This window comes from Penicillium cataractarum, assembly GCF_028827025.1.
Source record: "Penicillium cataractarum strain IBT 29864 chromosome Unknown utg000010l, whole genome shotgun sequence".
Lineage (NCBI taxonomy): Eukaryota > Fungi > Ascomycota > Eurotiomycetes > Eurotiales > Aspergillaceae > Penicillium > Penicillium cataractarum.
In genome coordinates, this window is record NW_026622746.1 from 1,576,757 (window position 1) to 1,598,404 (window position 21,648).

The 21,648-nt window shown below is 50.6% G+C and overlaps 7 protein-coding genes across 7 annotated transcripts; 3 read left to right on the forward strand and 4 right to left on the reverse strand.

Annotated features, from left to right (window-relative positions):
* Positions 1 to 4,148: 4,148 nt before the first annotated feature.
* Positions 4,149 to 5,423, forward strand: alkA (DNA-3-methyladenine glycosylase II; the record flags this gene model as incomplete). The annotated part of the gene is made up of 3 exons (XM_056705577.1): positions 4,149 to 5,074; positions 5,174 to 5,296; positions 5,360 to 5,423. 3 exons carry the CDS (start codon positions 4,149 to 4,151, stop codon positions 5,421 to 5,423), a joined length of 1,113 nt encoding a protein of 370 aa, XP_056549475.1.
* A 494-nt stretch (positions 5,424 to 5,917) lies between these two features.
* N7496_012665 (ubiquinol--cytochrome-c reductase subunit 7) lies at positions 5,918 to 6,726 on the reverse strand (the record flags this gene model as incomplete). The annotated part of the gene is made up of 4 exons (XM_056705578.1): positions 5,918 to 6,007; positions 6,157 to 6,210; positions 6,288 to 6,396; positions 6,650 to 6,726. 4 exons carry the CDS (start codon positions 6,724 to 6,726, stop codon positions 5,918 to 5,920), a joined length of 330 nt encoding a protein of 109 aa, XP_056549476.1.
* A 708-nt stretch (positions 6,727 to 7,434) lies between these two features.
* On the forward strand, positions 7,435 to 8,738 carry N7496_012666 (uncharacterized protein; the record flags this gene model as incomplete). Its single annotated transcript, XM_056705579.1, has 2 exons — positions 7,435 to 7,906; positions 7,966 to 8,738. 2 exons carry the CDS (start codon positions 7,435 to 7,437, stop codon positions 8,736 to 8,738), a joined length of 1,245 nt encoding a protein of 414 aa, XP_056549477.1.
* Positions 8,739 to 10,312: 1,574 nt separating this feature from the next.
* On the reverse strand, positions 10,313 to 10,672 carry N7496_012667 (uncharacterized protein; the record flags this gene model as incomplete). The annotated part of the gene is made up of 2 exons (XM_056705580.1): positions 10,313 to 10,516; positions 10,622 to 10,672. The coding sequence occupies 2 exons, from the start codon at positions 10,670 to 10,672 to the stop codon at positions 10,313 to 10,315; spliced, it is 255 nt and encodes an 84-aa protein (XP_056549478.1).
* A 1,469-nt stretch (positions 10,673 to 12,141) lies between these two features.
* N7496_012668 (iron-sulfur cluster assembly scaffold protein) lies at positions 12,142 to 12,817 on the forward strand (the record flags this gene model as incomplete). The annotated part of the gene is made up of 2 exons (XM_056705581.1): positions 12,142 to 12,580; positions 12,660 to 12,817. 2 exons carry the CDS (start codon positions 12,142 to 12,144, stop codon positions 12,815 to 12,817), a joined length of 597 nt encoding a protein of 198 aa, XP_056549479.1.
* An 891-nt stretch (positions 12,818 to 13,708) lies between these two features.
* N7496_012669 (ABC1 kinase family protein) lies at positions 13,709 to 15,768 on the reverse strand (the record flags this gene model as incomplete). Its single annotated transcript, XM_056705582.1, has 4 exons — positions 13,709 to 13,959; positions 14,018 to 14,590; positions 14,647 to 15,254; positions 15,329 to 15,768. The coding sequence occupies 4 exons, from the start codon at positions 15,766 to 15,768 to the stop codon at positions 13,709 to 13,711; spliced, it is 1,872 nt and encodes a 623-aa protein (XP_056549480.1).
* Positions 15,769 to 16,293: 525 nt separating this feature from the next.
* Positions 16,294 to 20,834, reverse strand: N7496_012670 (serine/threonine-protein kinase; the record flags this gene model as incomplete). The annotated part of the gene is made up of 9 exons (XM_056705583.1): positions 16,294 to 17,113; positions 17,173 to 17,623; positions 17,681 to 17,885; positions 17,944 to 18,816; positions 18,871 to 19,677; positions 19,731 to 20,163; positions 20,225 to 20,289; positions 20,430 to 20,564; positions 20,646 to 20,834. 9 exons carry the CDS (start codon positions 20,832 to 20,834, stop codon positions 16,294 to 16,296), a joined length of 3,978 nt encoding a protein of 1,325 aa, XP_056549481.1.
* Between the last annotated feature and the right edge of the window lie 814 nt (positions 20,835 to 21,648).

Here is a 21,648-nt window from a genome sequence, read left to right on the forward strand (position 1 = left end):
GGGGAAAATACGGTTGACTGGTATCCGATGTTGAGAATAACTCCACGGATGACCGGGCACACCCTAAGGGGGAGAGTGGGCAAGCGAGCTAATCCCCCTCGCTCGCCGATTTCTTCTTTTATTTTATTTTTATATTTAGTAGATAGATCTCTTCTATATCTTTTTTTCTATATCTAAATAAGATATTTTAAAGATATTATAGTGCTGTAGAGGCAGATTGTTTGGTGGGTTTAGTCCCGGAGGGTATGTACTTCGGCATCGTGGGATCGCGATGGAGCATTTTGGCGAAGTATATAGGGAATGCGAAGGTTGAGGGTTCGATTCATGGAGGGGTCATTCCCCTTTTGGATGATATGATATTTGGTGTGTGTCTAGTTGGACATGGCTCGATGTTTCCTTTTAATCTTGGAGGAGGCAGTACTCGTGATTTGGCATCTACATAGAGGCAACACAAATAAAGCCAATGGAACAAGACGATTGATATAATGGCTGACATGTATAGGCCTTCTACTGCATAGTATCTCCACAGCTAAATTAACGTAGAATTCCAAGACGTCGGTCACCAAGAGAGAACCAGAAATACACGTAAAGGACGAGTCAGATCAACTAGAGCCAGCGGTTAGAAAGCCTTGACAAGAAACAAAATCCCGAGCAGCGTGGGAATCAAACATTTCGTCGAATAGCCAAGATCCCTGGATGGCCTGAACAACGAGGAGTCCAATGCACTGGGTAGACTGGTCTTCAGTCGTTGCTGCTAGTGTATCATTCTCCCAAAACAGGGACACCTATATGCTTTCACCGGCACCATAGGAATGCCCAGAACAAGTCGTACATGTTAGAGGTTCCCTTGCTGCGTCATCGACAGTCGTGAACCTGACTCTCGGGTCGATCAACCATTCGTAAGGCCACCCTGACTATCCCCAAGGGACTTCCATTATATCCTCCCAGCGAACGCTTTAACATAGAAGGATCCTGGCGTCCGTGCTATCCGCTGATGTGTGCAATTGGGACGGCGTCAACTTTGACTTCCCCTTTTCTCCTGATGGCCAAGTTCTGCACGAACAACTGTCACAGATCTTGGATAGCCTGAGTATCCTCTAAACTAATATATCGTTACCAGCCACGCGGCGTTTGTCCTGTTCGCATGGGCATGATAAAACTTTTGGCATTCTTGGGGAAGTGCACGCTTCGTGGCGCCTTGGGGTGGTTCTCGAAGTTCGACGTGATGATGTTATCCTGCGTATTCCGGAGGGCCTGTAAATCAGGATCACTTCCTTACGGTGTCCTAAACATGCAAAGATCATCATAGACCACGGGGAAGTGGAATCCCGAGGACACGAATCAAATGCTTAACGAAATCAAACCTCCCAACGGACCGTATACGTTGCTGTACGTAATCCGGGCGGCCAAGGAGGAACAGAGAGGCAGAGGGCGTGATTTTGTGCTCAATTTGTAAAGATAGCTGCGAAATGGACTGGAGGGTAACGGCTGTGTACTGGTTTGTATGAGCTCTCGTAGCTGCTCGTGCTGATCAATTCTGCTTTGGGAGAAACCCTCTCCGCTCCCTCCATGTTGCAATCGGGACAATGTTTGCCGAAATTGCTTCATATGTGAGAGAGTGCTTGGTGGGAACAGCCGAGGTTTCGAATGCTTTAGTTTTGTTAGTTTTGCTGGATAATCGCATTCTCTCCAAGTCCTAGCAGGTATTACAGCAGGGATTTGGGAGTCATCCGAGTCAGTAGATTGAAACCGGAGAACATGAATCCCAGGTTTTTGCGTGAGCACAATATTACAGGCACGGTTCGATGGTGGTGGTATATCCTGGCGAAGGTGCCGTTATTGGGTGCGTGATGCTAAGGCGTGGGAAGCCAAAGAAGTGTCATCTCGATACCCGTGGTCTGCTCGACAAGCATAACGACTGGCTTGCATATGAAGTATAGTGAGTTTTCGCCCAGCAGTATGGTGTTCCCACGACGACATTCGTAGATGTGCATCATTGGCCCTGGATCCGGGTGTGTGGACACTGTTGGAAAGACACGTGGTTGAGGGTCAGGGTCTCTCCCTTCGCCTCTTATGCGATACGAAGACGAACGGCAGGGTGACAGGCCATCACGACAAGACCGTGAATGTGACGAGCCAGACAGAATGACTTTCACTGAGTACGTCTGACGAAGCAGTCTAATCTGGAAGGGGAGGAAGAGGAGAAGAGAAATTCCTATCATTATCAAGTGCTTCCGTGGTGGAAGCTCGCACTCGGAAGCTTCCACGCAGACAGCAGATCTGTTCACCAGTTTTCACTTCTCCCCGACATTGCCTCTCCAAATCCGAATCGGTTCATAACAGAAGAACCACCGATGGCACCGTGGGTTGAGAAGCAACTGGAATGGGCGAACTCCGGCATTCTAGGTATATAAATATAGCCCGTGAAGTGGCCAAAGTAGAGTTGTGTCGAGAAGTACCTCGCGAATCATGCTTTCTCAACTTTCTTTCGCGGAAAGCTGTGTAGTTAGAGTATTGTATGTCCGCGTCGTGGAGACATCAGGCGACGTGGAAGACCCTCGGGTTTTGTGGATGTGAACCTCTTGGGGCAGCTGAAGCTGACTTTCCCATTGGTGTGAGATATTAGTGAAGACTTCATGATAATCAGGGGAGGGGTCCTTACGGGCCAATTGTTGGGTAGTGAAAAAAAAACTAATTAACAAAGCGTACACAGGCACGAGTGCTCGTACAGCTCTCGCAGGGCACAGGAGGCGCATACTGCGTGTTTGAGGAGACTAAGAAACCATTACAGACAGCCGACGCACACAAGATCAGGTAAGATACTGAGCGCTCTGAGGAAATCTAACAAAGTTCCCAAAGTCGCAGACCAGCTCGCTGCCTTGGGGTGTATGGAAGGATCACCGCCGATAAAGCGCGTGTCGTCGTATCCGGGGCGCACGAGGGTAAGCGATACGTTCTATAACTAGTCGACCAGGTACGTGGCAGCTTTCTACCATTAAACACTGCCTTGCTGGTCACGATTGATGGATAGATGATCCTCTGATGGTATATTCCCAGGACTTTAAGATCCTTGGATAGGGCATGCCCGATCAAAATTGTATCGGGTCCCATATTTTCCCAGAGGCACTTCCGGGCCTTTGACCATCCGTAGATAACTCTCCCTTTGCGGCGAGCTTCATTGAGTGTTTTGGGAGTAATTTCGCCCGTTCATGTCTGCTCATGGACTCAATGTTTGATTCGCTCTGCCAAGTGGGGGTTTGTGCATACTGAAGCCAGACCTAGGCGATGCTTCGAGCGAACATCCGTGGTCTACCTAGGTAGACGATGGAAGGTTTGACTGTGAATTCGTTGGGTCTGTCAGTCAGGTCACTTGTCTCCTGCCGGGTCTCGAGTACATACCACTTGCAAGGTTGATTGGTGAGGTGATAAGTGTCGGTATTCGACTGGAGAATACCTATATATATTTCTGCTTGGGTTGCGTGGATATATATTGTGGTGTACTCAGAAAAGAAATAGCAGAGACAGCGAAGAAAGTTCAACTAATGTACATGTCAGAAATCCGACTGGGATAGCAATTGCTTATCTAACAAAGAAATTCGGTATTTACCAGCTACCTAGGTAGTTAGGTAGATGCACATATCCGCTTCATACTGCGATTCGACGCGCATTCTCCTTGTAAGTATACCAAGCCATTGTTTGTTAGGTCAACTTGACAAAAGGAAAATGCAACATTGCTAGATGAAGCTTTCCTTGGAAGGTACAACAATTTGCTTACATTGAGCTGGTCTTGGAAATTTCTACTTGTATCAGATCTAGATACTGCAACCTAGCTTCTATACCTTGATTCTAACAGTGTTGTACGGCCTCGGGAAGGGCCGTTTTTTGACTATCACAGGTAAAACGAAAACTAAGCTTCCGAGTCTGATTTATCATTAAAACTTTGTCTCATATTCACACAGGCTTAAAGATGTTGCATTGTTCTGAAGCTGCCTATCATGGTATGGACTGGAGAACTCGGCTTTCCCCCGCTCGGACTCCGCAGAGCCGCCAAGGGACTCCGCATGGGATGTGATTACAAACCTGACACGAACATACCTTGGTACCTCGGGGATCCAATCTGCACAGATTCTACAACAATACAATTAACCATGTCTCTCCGACGTTCTGCGCGACTGGGCGCCCTCCCAGTAAAACCCCTCCTACCAAAAACCCCCCTCGTCCACCACAGCGGAGTCGCAAAACCACGCAAGACCTCCAAGCCCAAGAAGACATCTACCACTCAAACCCCAACAACCTCTACACCATCCTACTGGTCCCCCGAACCCCCAGCTGTGACAGACACGACCCAAGATCCAGAAAAGCAACACGCCCCTCATACTAACAACAGACTCTCCACCCCCTCCCCGCTCAATCGACCCGTCGATCCGCACCGTACAAACGCAACCCTCCTCACACCCCACGGCTCCTCAGTAAACGCCTACCCGATTAACCTCGAAGATGCATCACCTTCGAAAACGGGCCTGCCCAGACCAACGGCTACAACGGGGACGCTCCTCGAAAAGGCAATCGCGCACTTGATCGCGACGGATTCCCGTCTGCGAATTGTCATCGAACAACATCCGTGTCCGTTATTCTCGCCCGCCGGCCTGGCAGAGCAAATCGATCCGTTTAATAGCTTGGTCAGCAGTATCATCGGACAACAAGTATCCGGCGCAGCGGCAAAGTCTATTCGGAATAAATTTGTGGCTTTGTTCGAGCTCGCGGGTTCTGGGGACGGTGATACTGGCTCGGTGCCGCATTCGAGGTTCCCGACTCCGCAGGAGGTTGCGCGGTGTGATATACCCGCGTTAAGGACGGCGGGTCTGTCGCAGCGGAAGGCGGAGTATATTCAGGGGTTGGCGGAGAAGTTTGCTAGTGGGGAGTTGAGTGCGCAGATGTTGGCGAGGGCTAGTGATGAGGAGCTGGTTGAGAGGCTTACAGCTGTGCGTGGGTTGGGGAGGTGGTCTGTTGAGATGTTCGCTTGTTTTGCGCTTAAGCGGATTGATGTCTTTTCGACGGGGGATTTGGGTGTACAGTAAGTGTTTTTCTTTCTGTTGGGTGACTGGCTTTGCTGGATCATGGCGAGAAAGATCCTGTGATGCGAGACTCTAGCACGAGGCTAACTTTTTGCTAGGCGAGGGTGTGCTGCCTTTGTTGGGCGTGATGTAAATAAGTTAAAGGGTAAGGGAGGTGGTAAGTTCAAGTATATGTCGGAGAAGGACATGCTAGAGTTGGCTGCGAAGTTTGCGCCGTATAGGTATGCTTTCCCTTGGTTATTCTAATTCACCTGAACCGTTTCAGCTGACTATGGAGTTTATAGGAGTCTCTTTATGTGGTATATGTGGCGGATTGAGAATGTTGATGTAGCAGTCCTTACTGGATGAACAAACAGCATATCAAGTACTTGTACCTTTTTATCTCGTGGGAGATGACCGCAAGCGGGGTGGAGGCAGTTATACAAATAGATAGTGTAATTTACGTATGGGCAATTGCAATTACGACTCGGGTAGCCCCTAAAGGCACGATTGGTAGGGAACATACAGAGCTCATACCTGCAGTTGCGGGGAACGGACTGGGTGTTGGGCATACTACTCGACCATGAAGCGATTGAGCCATCACAAGCCCAGGAAATCATAGCACAAACAGCACAATGGCCACGCCATACTTGTGTACGCAGGCATATCAATTGGTTGAACAAAGAAGAATCGATTTGTACAGTATCAGTACACACGCATTGGATTAACCAGACACCCCCATCAACGGCGGGTGCGTATCCATCGCCAAATAAAACCCGACGTCTATTTCATGCAGACAGCCCTTTCGCCCTGAAAATCTTATAGTTTTGCGCAGTCAATTGCAAGTCTCTGCCCGGAAGCATTTACTTGCGGACAACGAGGTTGTCGAGGTCCGCACGCTCCTTGGCCTCCTTCTCGATCTCGCGGATGATGGGGCTGAGGTACTCGACGTCCTAGAAAGTTCATATGATCAGTATTATGTTGATTGGCATGTGTTTGGGCGTGGTCGACGTCAAGGGTCCAAAGTGACAAATCCTCGCAACGGGATTGGCCGAGACCGGGATGATTGCGGGGAGGGCGATTTGGGATAGGGAGAACTCACCTCCTCGGGCTTGGTCTGCTCATGAGGGGGGAGGAGGGTGTGAGAGATAGAGCACTGCAATTGAGACGAGGATTAGCGTTTCCAAGGCCAGAAACTGGGAAGGGAGAGGAGGAGGTCGGGTCGGTGCGAACCTGGACGGCACGGCGGATACGGAACACACGGTCGTAGGCCTCCTTGGAAGACAGACGCTTGATGGCCTTCTGGACGGTCTCGCTCTCCTCGGGGATCAGGTCATCGAACCTATAACGACCGGGTTAGTGACTCTGATTGGAGGCAGATGAAGCATAGGAGAATTCCGGAGTGACCGCGGGCGGGCGAATGCGACAAGGGCGCCAATGGCAATTGTTGGAGGAGGCAATGCCTTGGAATCGCACACGACGCATGCACACAGGCCAGTTGTTGATCCCTCGCGGTGGGCAGGAATTGGCGGCATAGAGGGGAGGGCGATAATTACTTCAGTCCGAGGCGTCTGTAGCCGGCGGCATCGGCGTACCACTGGGCGATGGGGGTCATCCAGCGCTTGAGCCATGGGCGCTTGACAATGTAGTTGGTGATCGAAGGGGCAGACATCTTGAATTCCCGGGTTGTCCAATTGACAGGAGGAAGTTCTGGTCGGGGGAGAAGGAAAGGGCGGTCCGGCTGAACACGAGATGACCCGATGTTGCGAGGTTGTGCAAAACGGAGCTTGCTGCGCTAGTCCCGAAACGGGGTGTATACCTTAATGCCTGAGGCAGCACATCTCCTCACGTACACGTGACGGTCCCGAATCCTGCCTCAGGCCGAGGGGAATGACAATCACCGACTCCACCTCGCACCACTCCCGACAATTCCCCATGTCATAATCAATCCTCATTTCCCGTCTTCCTCCTTCCGAACCCTCCTTTGGAACCTTTTTGGAATATGGGGCTTGGTGTTTTTGGAGGCGCTATTTGATCCTTGTGCCTGACAGGGGAGCTTGCTCGTCCGGAAAACGACCCCCACTCCGTCCGCAGTCCGTGCTGCACAGTTAAGAGGCACCTCTCCATCGCATTCAACCCAGACGGGCTCGGCAACAATCGGCTCTGAGAAAAGTACCCTCACTTCGACCTCTACTTTCTCAGTCACCTCTCTTTTTCCAAATACTCAGCCTCGACGGTTCCCACCTACGCTTCACTTTCCACTTCCCCAGGATTTGAACTCGGGTTCTTGGGTTCCGGATCAAGCGCACGATATGCTCGGGTCCCGGAGCCCTCGGTGAACAAGACGGACAGACAAGCGTGAGCGCCTGCCAACCCAACAATGCGCTCCGACGGCAACGGCAGCAATGGAGCTGCCAGTACGACCGCCGAGCAGCCTCAAGGCTTTCATCTAAACGCTGCCCCGTCCGTTTCCCACATGCCTCTCGCCGATGCGCCGACTTCCGATTTCACCAGTCGTCTACAGATACTCTCGACCAAGATCCCTAACTGGTACATTGCTCCATTCTGTGGAGCTAGTGCTGGTGTTGCCTCGGGCATCGTGACCTGCCCGCTCGATGTTATCAAGACCAAGCTGCAGGCCCAGGGTGGCTTTGCCCGACGGGGAGGACAGAATATGGAGACAAAGGTGCTGTACCGGGGGATGCTAGGTACAGGTAAAACGATCTTCCGTGAGGATGGCATTCGTGGACTGTATCAGGGACTGGGTCCTATGTTGCTGGGCTATCTTCCCACTTGGGCGGTTTATCTAGCGGTGTATGACCGCTCCCGCGAATATTTCTATGAACATACCGGTTCGTGGTGTCTTGGGGTCTATGTGAGAACCGATCTACAGTGCTAACCCCGACTACAGACAGCTGGCTGCTTTCCCGCGCTTACGCCTCGATCGCCGCCGGTGCCTGCTCAACGATTGCCACCAACCCCATCTGGGTTATCAAGACGAGACTCATGTCGCAAAGCCTCAAGCAAAACAGTGAAGGCGTTCGGGCCCCATGGCAGTACTCCGGCACATGGGATGCTGCCCGCAAGATGTATAAGATTGAAGGCATTCGTTCTTTCTATTCCGGCCTCACCCCGGCTCTATTGGGATTGACCCATGTCGCCATTCAATTCCCTCTCTATGAATATCTAAAGACGGCAATCACCGGTTACGGAATTGGAGAGCATCCGGACACCGGCTCTTCTCACTGGGTCGGCATTTCTCTTGCCACTTTCCTGAGCAAGATTTGCGCGAGCACCGTCACGTATCCTCACGAGGTCCTGCGCACACGCCTACAGACACAGCAGCGCACATCACCAGCGCCATCACCAGAAGAGATTTCCTTCAGAGGTGGCTTGAAACACCCTCATGACCGTGGTCGGCCACCAAGTGTGTCTTCCTCTGATGGCATGCCCAATCGCCCCCGTTACAATGGAGTCATCCGCACATGCCAGACCATCCTCCGAGAAGAGGGCTGGCGTGCATTCTACTCCGGGATTGGCACCAACCTGTTCCGGGCCGTCCCGTCTGCCATGACGACCATGCTTACCTACGAGTTCCTTCGCAAGCTAATTCACGATTATCAGCATGAAGGCGAGTTGAAGCTCAAGCAAGCCGAAGCTCAGTCCGAGGGCGAACCGATATGATTTTGACGATCACGACCCGTCTCACACCTTTTCTAGAAAATATCCCCCCGACCTGTCTCCTACAAATCTCATACCTCACGCTCGCACTTGGACATAGTGCCCTCATTACTCCCGCCCCATCCAACCCCTTCTTTGTTCTAACCGGCTTGTATAGACCTGGATGCATGGTACAACGCTTCCAGTTGGTGGCTTTCTTCAGCGAATGGGCTTCTTTTTCCCCATAGCATTTCCAAAATCTTTCTTTTTGTATTTTGGTCTGAGGGTTCTCAGCAATTCATTAGATGGCAGTCAGTCTTCTTTGCTGGAAGGCTTTTGCATGTGAAGCCTCCGCGGCCGATACCTCGAATCACATGCCAGGGGATTTTGACGTACATTTTTTTCTCTTTTCTCTCATTGAGGATAGAAGACGTCGGAAGATCTCTGTAATTGTTTCAGCGTGTTTGTTTTTGATCTCGTTTCTTGTATCTCGCATGTCCTGTCTTTGTACATACATTACCAGATCACGCTGTCTCGTTTTTTCTTTACGTGAATCTATGCTTGGGAACCAAGTATCTCTCTTCTCTTGATTGCATTTTATTTGAGGATCAGTATTTCGTAATGGTCCGATTATAGGCTTGACTCGAAGGTAGAGACCTTCGAATTATCTAGGGCAAGACAGCTCGCCACAACCTCATCCTGCCGAAATGGTTCACTTGCCTACAATTCCGACAAAATTTATATAGTCGACACCTAGAGCTTAGACACAATAATTCTCTACACTTATCCTTCTAGATTTCAATATTCTCTATATCTCCCATTTCACCCGAGTGAAATCGAACTCGCTGGACCCGCCCCGAGATCTCGCCTGACCGCCCCACAATAACACAGACATTCTCACGTGATCTCCTCCTCATCCACAATTTTCTTCGCTCGACTTTTTCTTCCCCTTTCTACATCTCCCATCACCTCCACGCAACATGGGATCTTAATGTTTGGATCTCAATTATTTGCAATGGACATGGACAAAACTGTTGATCATGCTTATCTTTTGAAAGAAGGATAGCCTCGTTGGCTTGAGACGTTACTAACCAAATTCCCCCAGCACCCAGCTCCCAGCACCATCAAGCTGCCATTGGACGTGGGTGTTGTTCGATGTGTACTCCACCCAGTCACTTGCTTTTGTTTTCTCTATGCTCGGTGGCCCACGGAATACTGAAATACTTCTTTTTCATCGTCTAAATGATGATCTTTCTTTGAATATTGAACCGGGTTGTTATACACTTGAACTCCTGGGTATGATCATTCATACACTGAAAATTCTGATTGATGATGAAATGAAGATGTTGTTTTTGATACCCATTGTGCTTGTCCCTTTGCTTCTCGCCATCGGAGGTGTGTTACTGATTCGGGGGTTGTATATTCCCAGAATCAGAGATCGCTTGAGCTATCATATCTTCCCTCGTTATATCATCTATTAAATACAACAAGAAATTGAACAAGAAACACATCTTTTCAAACATAAAACTCGGTATAAATATAAAGTACCCTCCTAAACGCCTTGTACCAGTACATCCTCCTCAATCCATCGACCCCCCTTACCTCCCTTTCTCCGCTCGACTTTCTTCAAGAGCCTCCTGTATCCAGGACGAATCTTTCCTTTCCCGCTGAGATACCCGCTGCTGTGAACTAGGTACTACGGGTGACTCTTGAGCTTCGCGTCTGGCAGTGCGAATAGAACTGAAGCAGTAGGAGCATAGGATGACGGCCATTGTGAACGCCGCGATAGGCGCATTGATAGACTGTGAAAGTTAGTTTAATACTCATTTGACACTCGTAGCTACTCAAGTCATGATGACGATGTGGTCTTGACAAGAGCTTGGCTTGTTTGGGGAGAGTGGACGTACACCTGCGGCTCTACCCAGTGTCTTGGGGTCTGGTGTGCTTTTGGGGGACATTTTGGTCTTGCCGCTTAGCTAGCTGGTCTAGGAAGTGTTGGTTAGTATAAGAATCTGTTGGAAGCTTGTTTGTTTGGTGAATAGGTTACCTTGGACAATCCAGGAAACGTCAATTCAGCCGCAAAATCAACGCTAGAGCCAGGGTTCCAGTACCGAGGATGGCTTTAGGCTTCTCCAGTCTGAGCTTGATCGGGAAGCTTTGGCATGGAAGCTTCCTGTAGCTCTAACCTATGGTTTGACGTGAGGCGCAGTGTTGGAAAGAGGGAAAGAGTGCCAAGACTCGATGGCCTGATCTGGGGTTTGTCATCAGGTCGACCCTGGTTCCGGACTCTGAGAACATTGAGCTTCCCCGGAGTTTGTTATGTACCTGAATTAGGGGATGGAAATAGTCATGTTGCTTGAATTTGTTTCCAGTGTCATTCTTATGATTCTTCTGGAAATTTGTGACCGGGGAAGCTGGACAACGATTGTATATGCTCGCAGTACTTTATGGAGTACATGAGTCGAACAAGCGGGGTACTCATGACCCCGGACTGCAATTAAATAAGCTTATCATGGCCCCTAAAGCAGAGACATAGGGGTCTGCTAGTCTATAGCCGAGCTGATACTAATAGAGCGGTATGTCTGATTCTCCATCGCTATGGCCTCCTAGCTACGTCTTACTGCTCCGCGACCGGCATACTATACTTCTTGCCTGCAGCCTCGCACCTTCTTTAAAGCCGAGCATCTCACCAATCATTCTCGGATACAGCCGGTCATTTGATCGGACCCCGGACCAAGTGTCCGACATAAACGAGTCTCGGAGGTTGCTTGATTGAATTTGCCGAAACTGTATGCTATCTCCGAATGGACCGCTCGGAACGGAGATGTTGACGCACGGAGGATTTTGTATATGAGCGATGGGCTATAGTTTGTATGAGTATTATTTTAAGAGACATGTTCTGACAGAGGTCATATGAGATTTACAAATATGAAATCATAGGCCCATTGAAATGCTTATCACTACCGTGAACGTAATATCCATAGTTTCATATCATCGATATCTAATTGGCTCAGGATCGCTTTTCGGGAAACGTGCAGCTTCGTGAGATCCCGCGGAGACATCGCGGACAACTTCCATATGCCCGGTGAGACTCACCACCATAACCAACCAGACACCAATATCACTGAATCTAGAGCATTAATAGCACAAGGAAATACTGTCAGAATTCAGCAACGTAACTCTCATTTATCAATCGCATTCCAAGTCTGGCCAGGCCGTGATGAGTCAGCTCCGATAGCCGCCGGTTGATCCGAGGTCGCAGCGGGATTACATAAGAATCAGATTATTTAGCAATGAATTCATCACCTCCCTCCCCGTATCAGATCTGCTTTTTCGCCATCCACCTTACACTTCACAAACCCACCTTTCAACCATCAACCTCACCACCAAAACACATCCAAATACCCCTTCAAATACAATCACAACAATGTTCAAGCGTCTCGTCACCGTCGCCCCCCGCGTCGGCGTTGCGGCACCCCGTGCCTTCGCTCCCCTCGCTGGCCTGCAGTCCGTCCAGCCCGTCCAGCGTCAGACTCCTGCCCCGACCCAGCGGAGAAGTTACCACGAGAAGGTCCTCGATCACTACAATAACCCCCGGAATGTCGGCTCCATGAAGAAGGGTGACCAGGACGTTGGTACCGGTCTCGTCGGTGCCCCCGCTTGTGGCGATGTCATGAAGCTCCAGATTCGTGTGAACAAGGACTCTGGCCGCATTGATGACGTTGTCTTCAAGACTTTCGGGTGTGGTAGTGCTATCGCTTCGTCGTCTTATCTGACTGAGCTCGTCCGTGGAATGACCCTGGAAGAGGCTGGCAAGATTAAGAATACCGATGTGGCGAAGGAGCTCTGCTTGCCTCCTGTCAAGTGTATGTTGTGATCCCTGCCCTTGCATTATCTATTTGCACTGTCTCCGAGGAAATACTTGTACTAACTTTGTCGTTAAAGTGCACTGCTCCATGCTCGCTGAGGATGCTATCAAGTCCGCCATCTCCGACTACTACACCAAGAACCCCAAGGCCCGCACCACCGATCTCTCCGGCACGGGCGCCTCCATGGCCGATATCGACCAGCCCACCGCCGGCAGCCCTGCCGCTTCCCTTTAAAGCGGGACAGGAACTTGCCTGCTAAAACATGACATTCATTTTACGAGCACACCCCCTTCGATACCATTGTCACTAGTACAATCGTTTGATCGAGGATATTCCCAGTAGTTATGCGCATGTCCCCACTCCTAAATGCAGAGCAGGCAAAACGATCGGACGGAGATGGAGTTGAGTTGGCTTTGATCATCGGACAGCCGGACCTCAACCTGAACCTGAATCTGGCTTGAAGAAAAATCAAGTCAGCCGGTCCGGTCTTGTCTTGGGATGATGGGTGGAGTCTTTTTTTTTTCAAACAAATTTGCACATTTGTTTGCTGTACAGAATTTTCCTTTTCCTTTTCTTCTTGGCCTGGTTCTTTATGGTATACAGAACACCCATATGGTTTTCTCTTTTTTTATTTTTTTCTTTCTGTGATGGCGCCTCGGTATCTGGGATCCTCGATCGATACTCTCTATTCTGAAAAGCGTGCGGCCGTGATAGTTTCAATGAAACGATGATATCAGAACTTGGACTTTGTAGCTGTTTCTTGTAGATGTACTCGTTGGAAAGTTGTTCGGTGGAGATGCTGAAAAGATGTAATCGTCTATTATCTTTTTGAGTGTCTATGAACAAGATATCTATACAAGCTGTCCATCCCTGATAGCTCATCGAGGAGCCACGGCAGATCAGGACTGTAGACCGAACAAGAGAAGAGGGGGGACCATCGATGGGAATCATCCCGACAAGGGACCAGAACAGAAGATAAAACAAGAAGTAAACGCAAACGTAAACGCCATCGCTGATGCACAGATAGACCGGCCAAGACAATCCGTGCCCTAAACAAAATCCCAGGGAATATTTACATCAACAACTCAACTCACATTAGCTACCACACACATGTACCGACTAGGTCTAAAAGCCAGTCCGCAACCCGAAACGGCTCTTCAACGACAAGACGGTCTCGAAAACGGAGAGTCTCACTTCGACGCGAAGGAAACCAGCCCACGCAGCCAGGAGCTGGAAGAAGTTCCGGAAGATACCGCCCGAGTCGCGGATGGACTCCATTTGCTCTTCGAAGACGGTGCGGGTAGCATACCGTGCTAGGATGAGGAATGTGCGCATGGGGCCCTGGCGGGTGTGCAAGTTTTCATCGAGACTGCGGGCTGGAAGGGGTGTTAGTAACGTCAACTTGTAACTTCAAGCATGGGGAGGAAAACTTACTAAGATCGTTTGTCTTCAGAATCAGCAGGATAATACGCGGGACTTGGCCCAGCAACACGACTAGCTGCTGCAACATGCCCTCGCCCAGAGCACTGGTAACTTCCTTCTTTTCCTCGGCGGTTCGTGCAGATGCAACGTTCTTTTTTGTCAACACGCTATAGTCACGACCGGTGATAGCGCTAGCAAAGAGGGGGAACTGCTCGTCCGTGACACCGGCTACCTTGTAGGCATACTCGCGCATCCGGGGCACGTCAGCGTCGATCACAGCCAGCCATAGCTTGGCGTAATTGCGGCGCAGATCGCGGTCGATGTTGCGGTATAGACCGTGGTCATACAGGATGATATCAAAGTTGGGATGTCGGCGGTTAGGGTTCGGGCGAATGGCGATGTTGCCGCCGTGCGGGTCGCAGTGTAGCGGGGCCTCGTCGCCGAAGATCATTTCGTTGAAGATATGGGCGAATGCAGCGGAGACTTCGTCGCGGTCGATGTTGTTGGCGTCTAGGAAGGCGAGGTCGTCGGGGCGGCGGCCAGCGATGAATTCCATAACGAGGATGCGCTTTTGCGACCACATCACTGAAAGTAGTTAGTATTGGGGTGTCACGGGAGGCAGGTATGAGGAGGTGAGATACCTTCGGGAATAACCAATGGCGCGTCGGAGTGCTTTTTGAAATACTCGCTGGCAACGGTAGCATTCTGCGCTTCCATACGGAAGTCCAATTCCACAGGCAAAGAAAGATCCATCTCTCGCGACAACCACTCGAGATCATATTCCGGGAAGAAGCGCTTGAGCATCGAGAACGTGAACCGAGTCAACGACAAGTCCAGCGGCACCCACTCAGCAAGAGCAGGATGCTGCACCTTGACAGCAACCTTTTGACCGGTTTCTTTCAGCGTGGCAATGTGAACCTGGGCGAGAGAGGCGGCACCAATCGGAGTAGGCTCGAACGAACTAAATAGTTCGTCGATTGTCTGGCCGGTATCGGTCACGAACATCTCTGCAATTGATTCGATCGACGAGACGGGGCATTTGTCCTGCAGCGGGATAAAGGTTGAGGTCCATTCGATGGGGAGAAGGTAGCCCATGCTACTCAGATGCTGGCCAAGCTTGATGAAGATTGAGCCATTCTTCTCCAACACGCGCAGGGTACGCTCCGCACAACGCTTGTGGCATGCGCGGATTAGGGCGTCATAGTCTTCGGGTGATGCGACGGAGGCTTGGTTGAGGGTAACACGGTAGCTACGAAGGAGAGACTGATTAGCAAATTGCCTGGGTATAATCCTTTGCGCCATGCATGCTTCCAGTCCACTTACTCATTGATACACACGGCGAGAGTACCAACGACACGACCACTTCTCCTCGCCGCACCGTAGATATGCTTGACGTTATCCGAGAACGCGAATGCTCCAGCACCAAGCAACCCCAGGATAACCAAATACTTGAGATAATTCCTCCGTGCGGGGCTCGACTTGACCTCCTCGACACTACCCTTCACACTCGTAGTATCCACGGAAAGGAGCGGCGAACTCGTGGCAAGAGTGCGCTTCGAAGAAGCCGAAATCAAGTTTACCCACTTTTGTCGAGGACTCCATGACTTCCTAGTATTTGCGTGCGATACAGGCGACGTGCGCAGAACCAATTTCGAGTATGTATGAAACGAGGCGCCGGCGGAAATCGAAGTTTTGAACGATTGTCCGATAACCGTGGTGGGATTGGCGCAGGCCCGCAGCGGCATGCGAAGCGCAGCGCTCATTCCGGCAGGTACAATTCCAATAACGAGAAATGTGGCGCAAAATGTAAGGACTGGTGTATGTGTTTGCGTTCACTCCATCGTCTGGGAGGGGGATTGTTGTGTTTGATCAAGGAGATTTTTTTGAAGAGGCTCGCCACCAATCGGCTGATGCTTGCCCGGTCTCGGGCCGCATGGCTCTGCACGTGATCCCGAGACGTATACAATCGACGTCATTGCCATTCAGGAACCAGGGGACCTGAGCGAGTATATTTTGTATCTGAATTTCTAGTTTAAAGCTAGGAGTATATGATAACAATGAATAATTATGTATCATTGATAAGTTATGTAGGCTCTATGTGTAGCAGCCAGTGCTTCAACATAGACAGCAAAAAGGGAACTTTAGACATAAGAAAATAAACCCTTTAACCCAATCCCCATCTTTTATTCACAACGCCGCCAGGTTTCACTCAGAAATAAAAAACATAAACCAAACAATTCATAAAGATAGTAGAAACTTGCTTGACTTGAGAGACATGACATCATGGATCACGTCCACTCAGAGTCAGCAATAGTAGGGCGTCGACGCCTGGGGATGATCGAGGATCGTCGATTGAGAGAACTCGGGGCTTTATCTTCATCTTGTAGCATCTCAACTTGTGAGAGGCGATTGGACATGCCCCGAGGCATTCGAGGGCGCGCAGCCGGAGCGCCGCCATTTAGGGCAGACCCCAAGGATGAGGTACTGCCATCACGGCTGCCGGGCCGGAGCGCCAGAGAAGACTGACTGAGGGCATTTCGGGGATGCCGGGGTGTCTCACGGCCCTCGAGGAATGCACGGGATTGACTGGTGCGGTTTGCCGAAGGAGTAGAAGGAGTAGAGTTGGCAAACGGATTAGGACTCGAGGTGGATGTACTCTTACGGCGGCTAGTAGGTCTGCGCATGAGACCAAGGGAGTTGTTGCTCCGCTCGCTGGATTGAACCAGCTTCCCGGCCATGTCTCGAACCAGGATAGCAGGATCGTTTTCAAGTTCCCTGATTGCATCTAGCAGACCATACGTGGCAAGCAGGCCGCCCTGCTGCTCGCTGGAATCACAGATGCTGGAGATGATACGAAGAAGGTTGAGTCGGATAGCGGCTTTGTTGTGGTGGAGCTTCTGCCCCAGCCTGGTGAACAGGTCGGCGCGAGCCAGAGTTGATGCCACGGGGGGACTCAATCGCAGAAGCTTCTGCAGGGGTTCGAGAAGGTTCTCAAATGCATTTGCTTTGGAGAGTGTCAGGCATCGCACGATAGCATCAGTGAACGACATCTTGTCATGTCGGTTCTCCAAAAGATGCTCTTCGACCTTGGCGGTTTCTTCTTGGAGCCTGTTAAAACGTTAGTCATGAGCTCGAGTCACCTACCATCATTCCCGTTTAGAACTTACCATGTGAAAATGGCATCCAATGCAGTAACCTGCCAGTATGGATCTGCAAGAAGAGAGATGTAGAATGCGAGACCCTTGTTGCGCCACAACTCCCGGCGACCGACCTTACCAGACTGAGCCATGTCGCAGAGAATGGGCAGGGCAAACTCTTTCAAGGGCCGTTCGGTTTTGACGATCTTCTGGAGCAAAGGAACAATACCGTTCAGCGCGGCATCCTCTTGCCTGGTCTTGTTAAGACGACACATGTTGTAAATTGTGTTGAGGATTTGGTTCGAGACTTCGCGGAAGTGGCTGCGTTTCATGGTGGACTGGAGGAGTTCGGTGAGCACATCAATAGCATTGGAGTTTTGAAGCGAGTCCAGAGTAGTCGACAGCATAGACAGGTTTTTGATGAACTTCAACATCGTCACCTGGTGGACGGGCGACATTCGTCGAAGTTCTTTCAGGACCCCTGCGGTAGGTTGTTAGCATTCCAATTCAGACGTAGATTGAGGGTCGAGTTGCTTACGATGCAAGACAGTTCGCTCTGCCACCATCTCCTTCACATGATTCTCGGCCTGCGAGAAAATGAAGAAAATGTTCGCAATGCGACCTTCGATGACCTCCGCCAGTTCTCCTTCCTCATCCAAGACTCTACTCAAGACGAGAGACAGAGGATCCAGCACAGAGTTGCGAGACAGGATCCTACAAAAGTCGTTCTTGGGTGTAGAACCCTAAGTGATGGTTGTTAGTGTCAATGTAAGGAATCCGTTTGATTCGGAGCCAACTCACTTGTAGTTCAAACACGCTCCAGATACCGTTCACTCCGATCAATACCAGGTCCCGCTCATCTTCATAGTCATCCTCCAGGAACTCGACCAGCACATTGAGACCACCAGCACTGACAAACATCTGAAGCGTGAGAGTCGACGTCTGGTACATCTGCTGCACAAAAGCGGCAGCCTCCAAACGAATCTCACGAGGGTACTTCTTCGATGCGAACTCATTGACAATGGGAATGCCACCAACGAAGCAGAGGTTCTCCTGAACCTCGTAGTCGTTATAGATGATGGCATTCACCACTCGAAGAAGACAAAAGACGATGTCACGGCGGCGCGAGGTATCGAGAATCTCCAGAATAGGCAGCATGCCGTGAGCGCTGATGATAATATTCTTTGTCTCCGGCAGATCACAGAATATCGTGAGAAGCTGTTCGGAGATCTCTGCAAGAACATCCTCATCTTGGGATGTCTTGAGAGAACCCACCAGCCCTTCAACTTGGTTCCGGAGACGGGCATACTTGTCACGAGCAATGTTGGCTTCAAGATCCATTTCATCGAAGCCTTCCTCCAATTGCGCGAACGGATCGTCGTCATCGTCCTGATCGCCGAGCCATGAGTTGTTTGACAGCTTGGAGTTTAGCATCAGTGTGCTCTTATCCGAACCATCGTCGCTCTCCGGCTTATCCAGAGCCACCTGATCGGCCCCGAGGATGTCGGAGAAGTCTTCATCGCTCTCATTTTCGGCGAATCTCTGGATCTCGATAGTGGAGCGATCACGTTTCACGGAGAGCTGCTTTCGCAGCTGTGGATGATGGCCTGCTAACTCATCATCAAAAAGCCAGTCTTTTTCGTGAGTTGGAGAGGCAGGGTCGTCGTCGAACTCCTAGTTTTGGTCAGTAGGTTGCAGATTAATATTATTCCGTTAAATTTCGCGTACCTGGAATACCCCCAGCTTCCGATCAAGGACATCCTCGTTGGCCATAATAAGGTCCGTGTAATCTTCCACGGAATTCTCCTTGTAAAGAGCCGCTGGACGAGCTCGTCTCACCGGAGGTGCGGGGGTTTGAGTCAAAATGGGAACATTTTGCAAGGCTGACGCCTGCTGCACCTTGCTCGGTTGGCGTCTTCCAGAGCTGCGAGACTTGGAGGGTTCAGCCGATGGTGCCTTAGCTGGATAGGGTCGGATTGTCTGCAGAGGATCATTCTCAGCCTGGATTGACTCGCGTGAGTTATCGTCAAACTCATCGAAGCTGTCATCTGTTCTAAGCATAGTCCCGTCGAGAGACGCAAACGCCTTGAGCTTCTCGGAGGAAAGCTTCCCACCGAAGTTGTCGTGGGGCCTCAAGTGAGGTAGTTGTAGTGCACTGGGGGATATCGCGGTGACAAAGTCGTCGTCCCAATTATCATCCTCATTTGAGGATGGAGACCGGAATCGATCAGCAGTTTTGGCGGACGTTGGAGAAGGCAGTGTATCCACGAGAGAACTGCTACGAGCAGCAGGCAATGGCCCCGCATTGGGATCAAACTTGCTAGACTTTCTCGAGGTACCAGCACCGGGAGACCGCAACGCTTCGTTCCATTCTTGCACGCTCTTAACGGCTTCTTCATACTCTGTTGATTTTTTAGGAACGACCGAATCAGTTCGGCGCGCATTGACGATCCAAGGGTGCTTAAGAAGCTTCCTTGCGGATACCCGAAGATTGGGATCCTTCTGGAAGCATTGCATCAGGAAATCTTTCACGGCCTAGAAGTGGTTTTAGCGTAATGAATGTGGATTCTGGCAGAGGATTCACATACCGGCGAAGCACCCTGGGGGAGAGGAGGGTGATCATCATTGACAATGCGGAACAGAGCGGGCATTGGTTGAAGGTTGTGGTAAGGCGGCTTGCCTTCGAGCAATTCGATGACCGTGCATCCCAAGCTCCAAATATCCGACGCGGTTGTTGCTCCCGACAGCTCAATGACCTCCGGGGCCATCCAGTACGGAGTTCCGACCACGCTTGACTCGCTCAGCCCCGTGGTCCGGCTGGCCACACCGAAATCAGCTAGTTTGACAAGTCCTTCCTTCGTGGTCAAGATGTTGGCACCCTTAATATCCCGATGAATGACACCTTGCTCATGAAGATACAACAGTCCATGCAGGACCTGGGACATGTACAAACCGACAAGGTTCTCGGGGAACCGACCAAAGTTCTTTGCGATGGAATGCAGCGAGCCATTCTCACAGTATCTGCACCTAGAATCAGCCAACCCATCCAATAAGCGGTAATCATCACCATCCAGGTACATACTCCAGGATAATGTTTAAGGTTTCTGCGGACTTAACAAATCCATGGTACTTAACAATGTTTGGGTGCTGTTGTCTGGGTCAGCGGGAGTTTATCGCGATACGCATGGGGATGTCTCACGTCGAGGTTTTTCAGCAGATCGATTTCCAACTGAAATGCTTCGTATTAGCAGTGAGTCCGGTAGGAGAGAATCGAATGACCACAATACCATGATGACACGCAATTCGGTCTTTGGAAGATCCGTCAACTTGATTTGCTTCACGGCAACAGTCTCCCCGGTATTCCAGTTCAACGCTCGATAAACCGATCCGAAGGCGCCCTTCCCCAGGCAATCACCCAGTTGCTATCAGAGAGAATCCCTTTGTTAGCATTTCCTCCCAATATGCGGACTCGCGACGAGAGACGACCCCCGGGCCAAACATACGTAATCCTTGAGCTCTGCGACATCCTTCGCCGACGACTTCAGCACTTTGTTGTCTTCCTTCGGTTTCTCGTCTCGCTTCGTTGGACTGGTGTTGACTCGGGCCAATCGCGGTTTCATGGGTGTGCCGGGCGTCCTGGAGGGGGTGAGGGGCCGCTGCCCCTCACTGGCTTCGCTGGAGCGGGAAACCATCGCAGCAGCAGGTTGGGACGAGCTGAAAGGTCCAGGATGATGTTAACTCGAATGCCGGTCTCAGAATGCGGGTTTCAGGTAGACGGTGGTGGGGTGGAAGCTCAAAGCTAGAGAAGAAGGCAGGAGCCGAGGGCAACAATCTCAAGGGTCATATCCGCCGGGTCTGCAATAGTCGAGATCGTTAGCCAATCTCAAATCGATCGGACTGCAAACGACCCAAGGCCTGTGGTGGGCGACACTGGTGTTCGCATGCGATTGTTGAGGGGAGGGATCGGGTCTCACCAAGCGAACATTACAGGAGGGACTTTGCTGTCATGCTCGAGCGAGCAGAGGGTTGCGAAGAGGCAATGCGCATTCGAGGGAGGCAGTTTATCGCGGAAACCTCCGATATAATCAGATTGGACTGGTATATAGAAGTCACGAGGGCGTGCGTGGAAGAGCGTTGGGGGTGTGGTGGTTGTTGTTTTGAACTTTCGCTTCTCCACAGGTCGCCGCATGATGCTGCGGCTGTGCTGAGCGCCGCCGATCAGCCCTACAGAACCCCTGCTTACGCTGGCAAATCTGCTACAATTCGTAACCTCTGGCAAGAGAGATTGTGATTAAGAGAAAAATTAAGGAGGAAAACTATCTGAGATTGACTTTTAGATGATGCGAGGACAGTCACCCTAATGTAGGTTTGTTTTCATGATCAAGCCCCACTATATGGAGATCGATAGCCGAAGCTCAAGTCACTATTGGAAAATGCTCTGTTATTGCGCGTCCGATCAATAGACAGAGGCTGCTATATTACCACGCCAAAGCAAGCCATCACTAC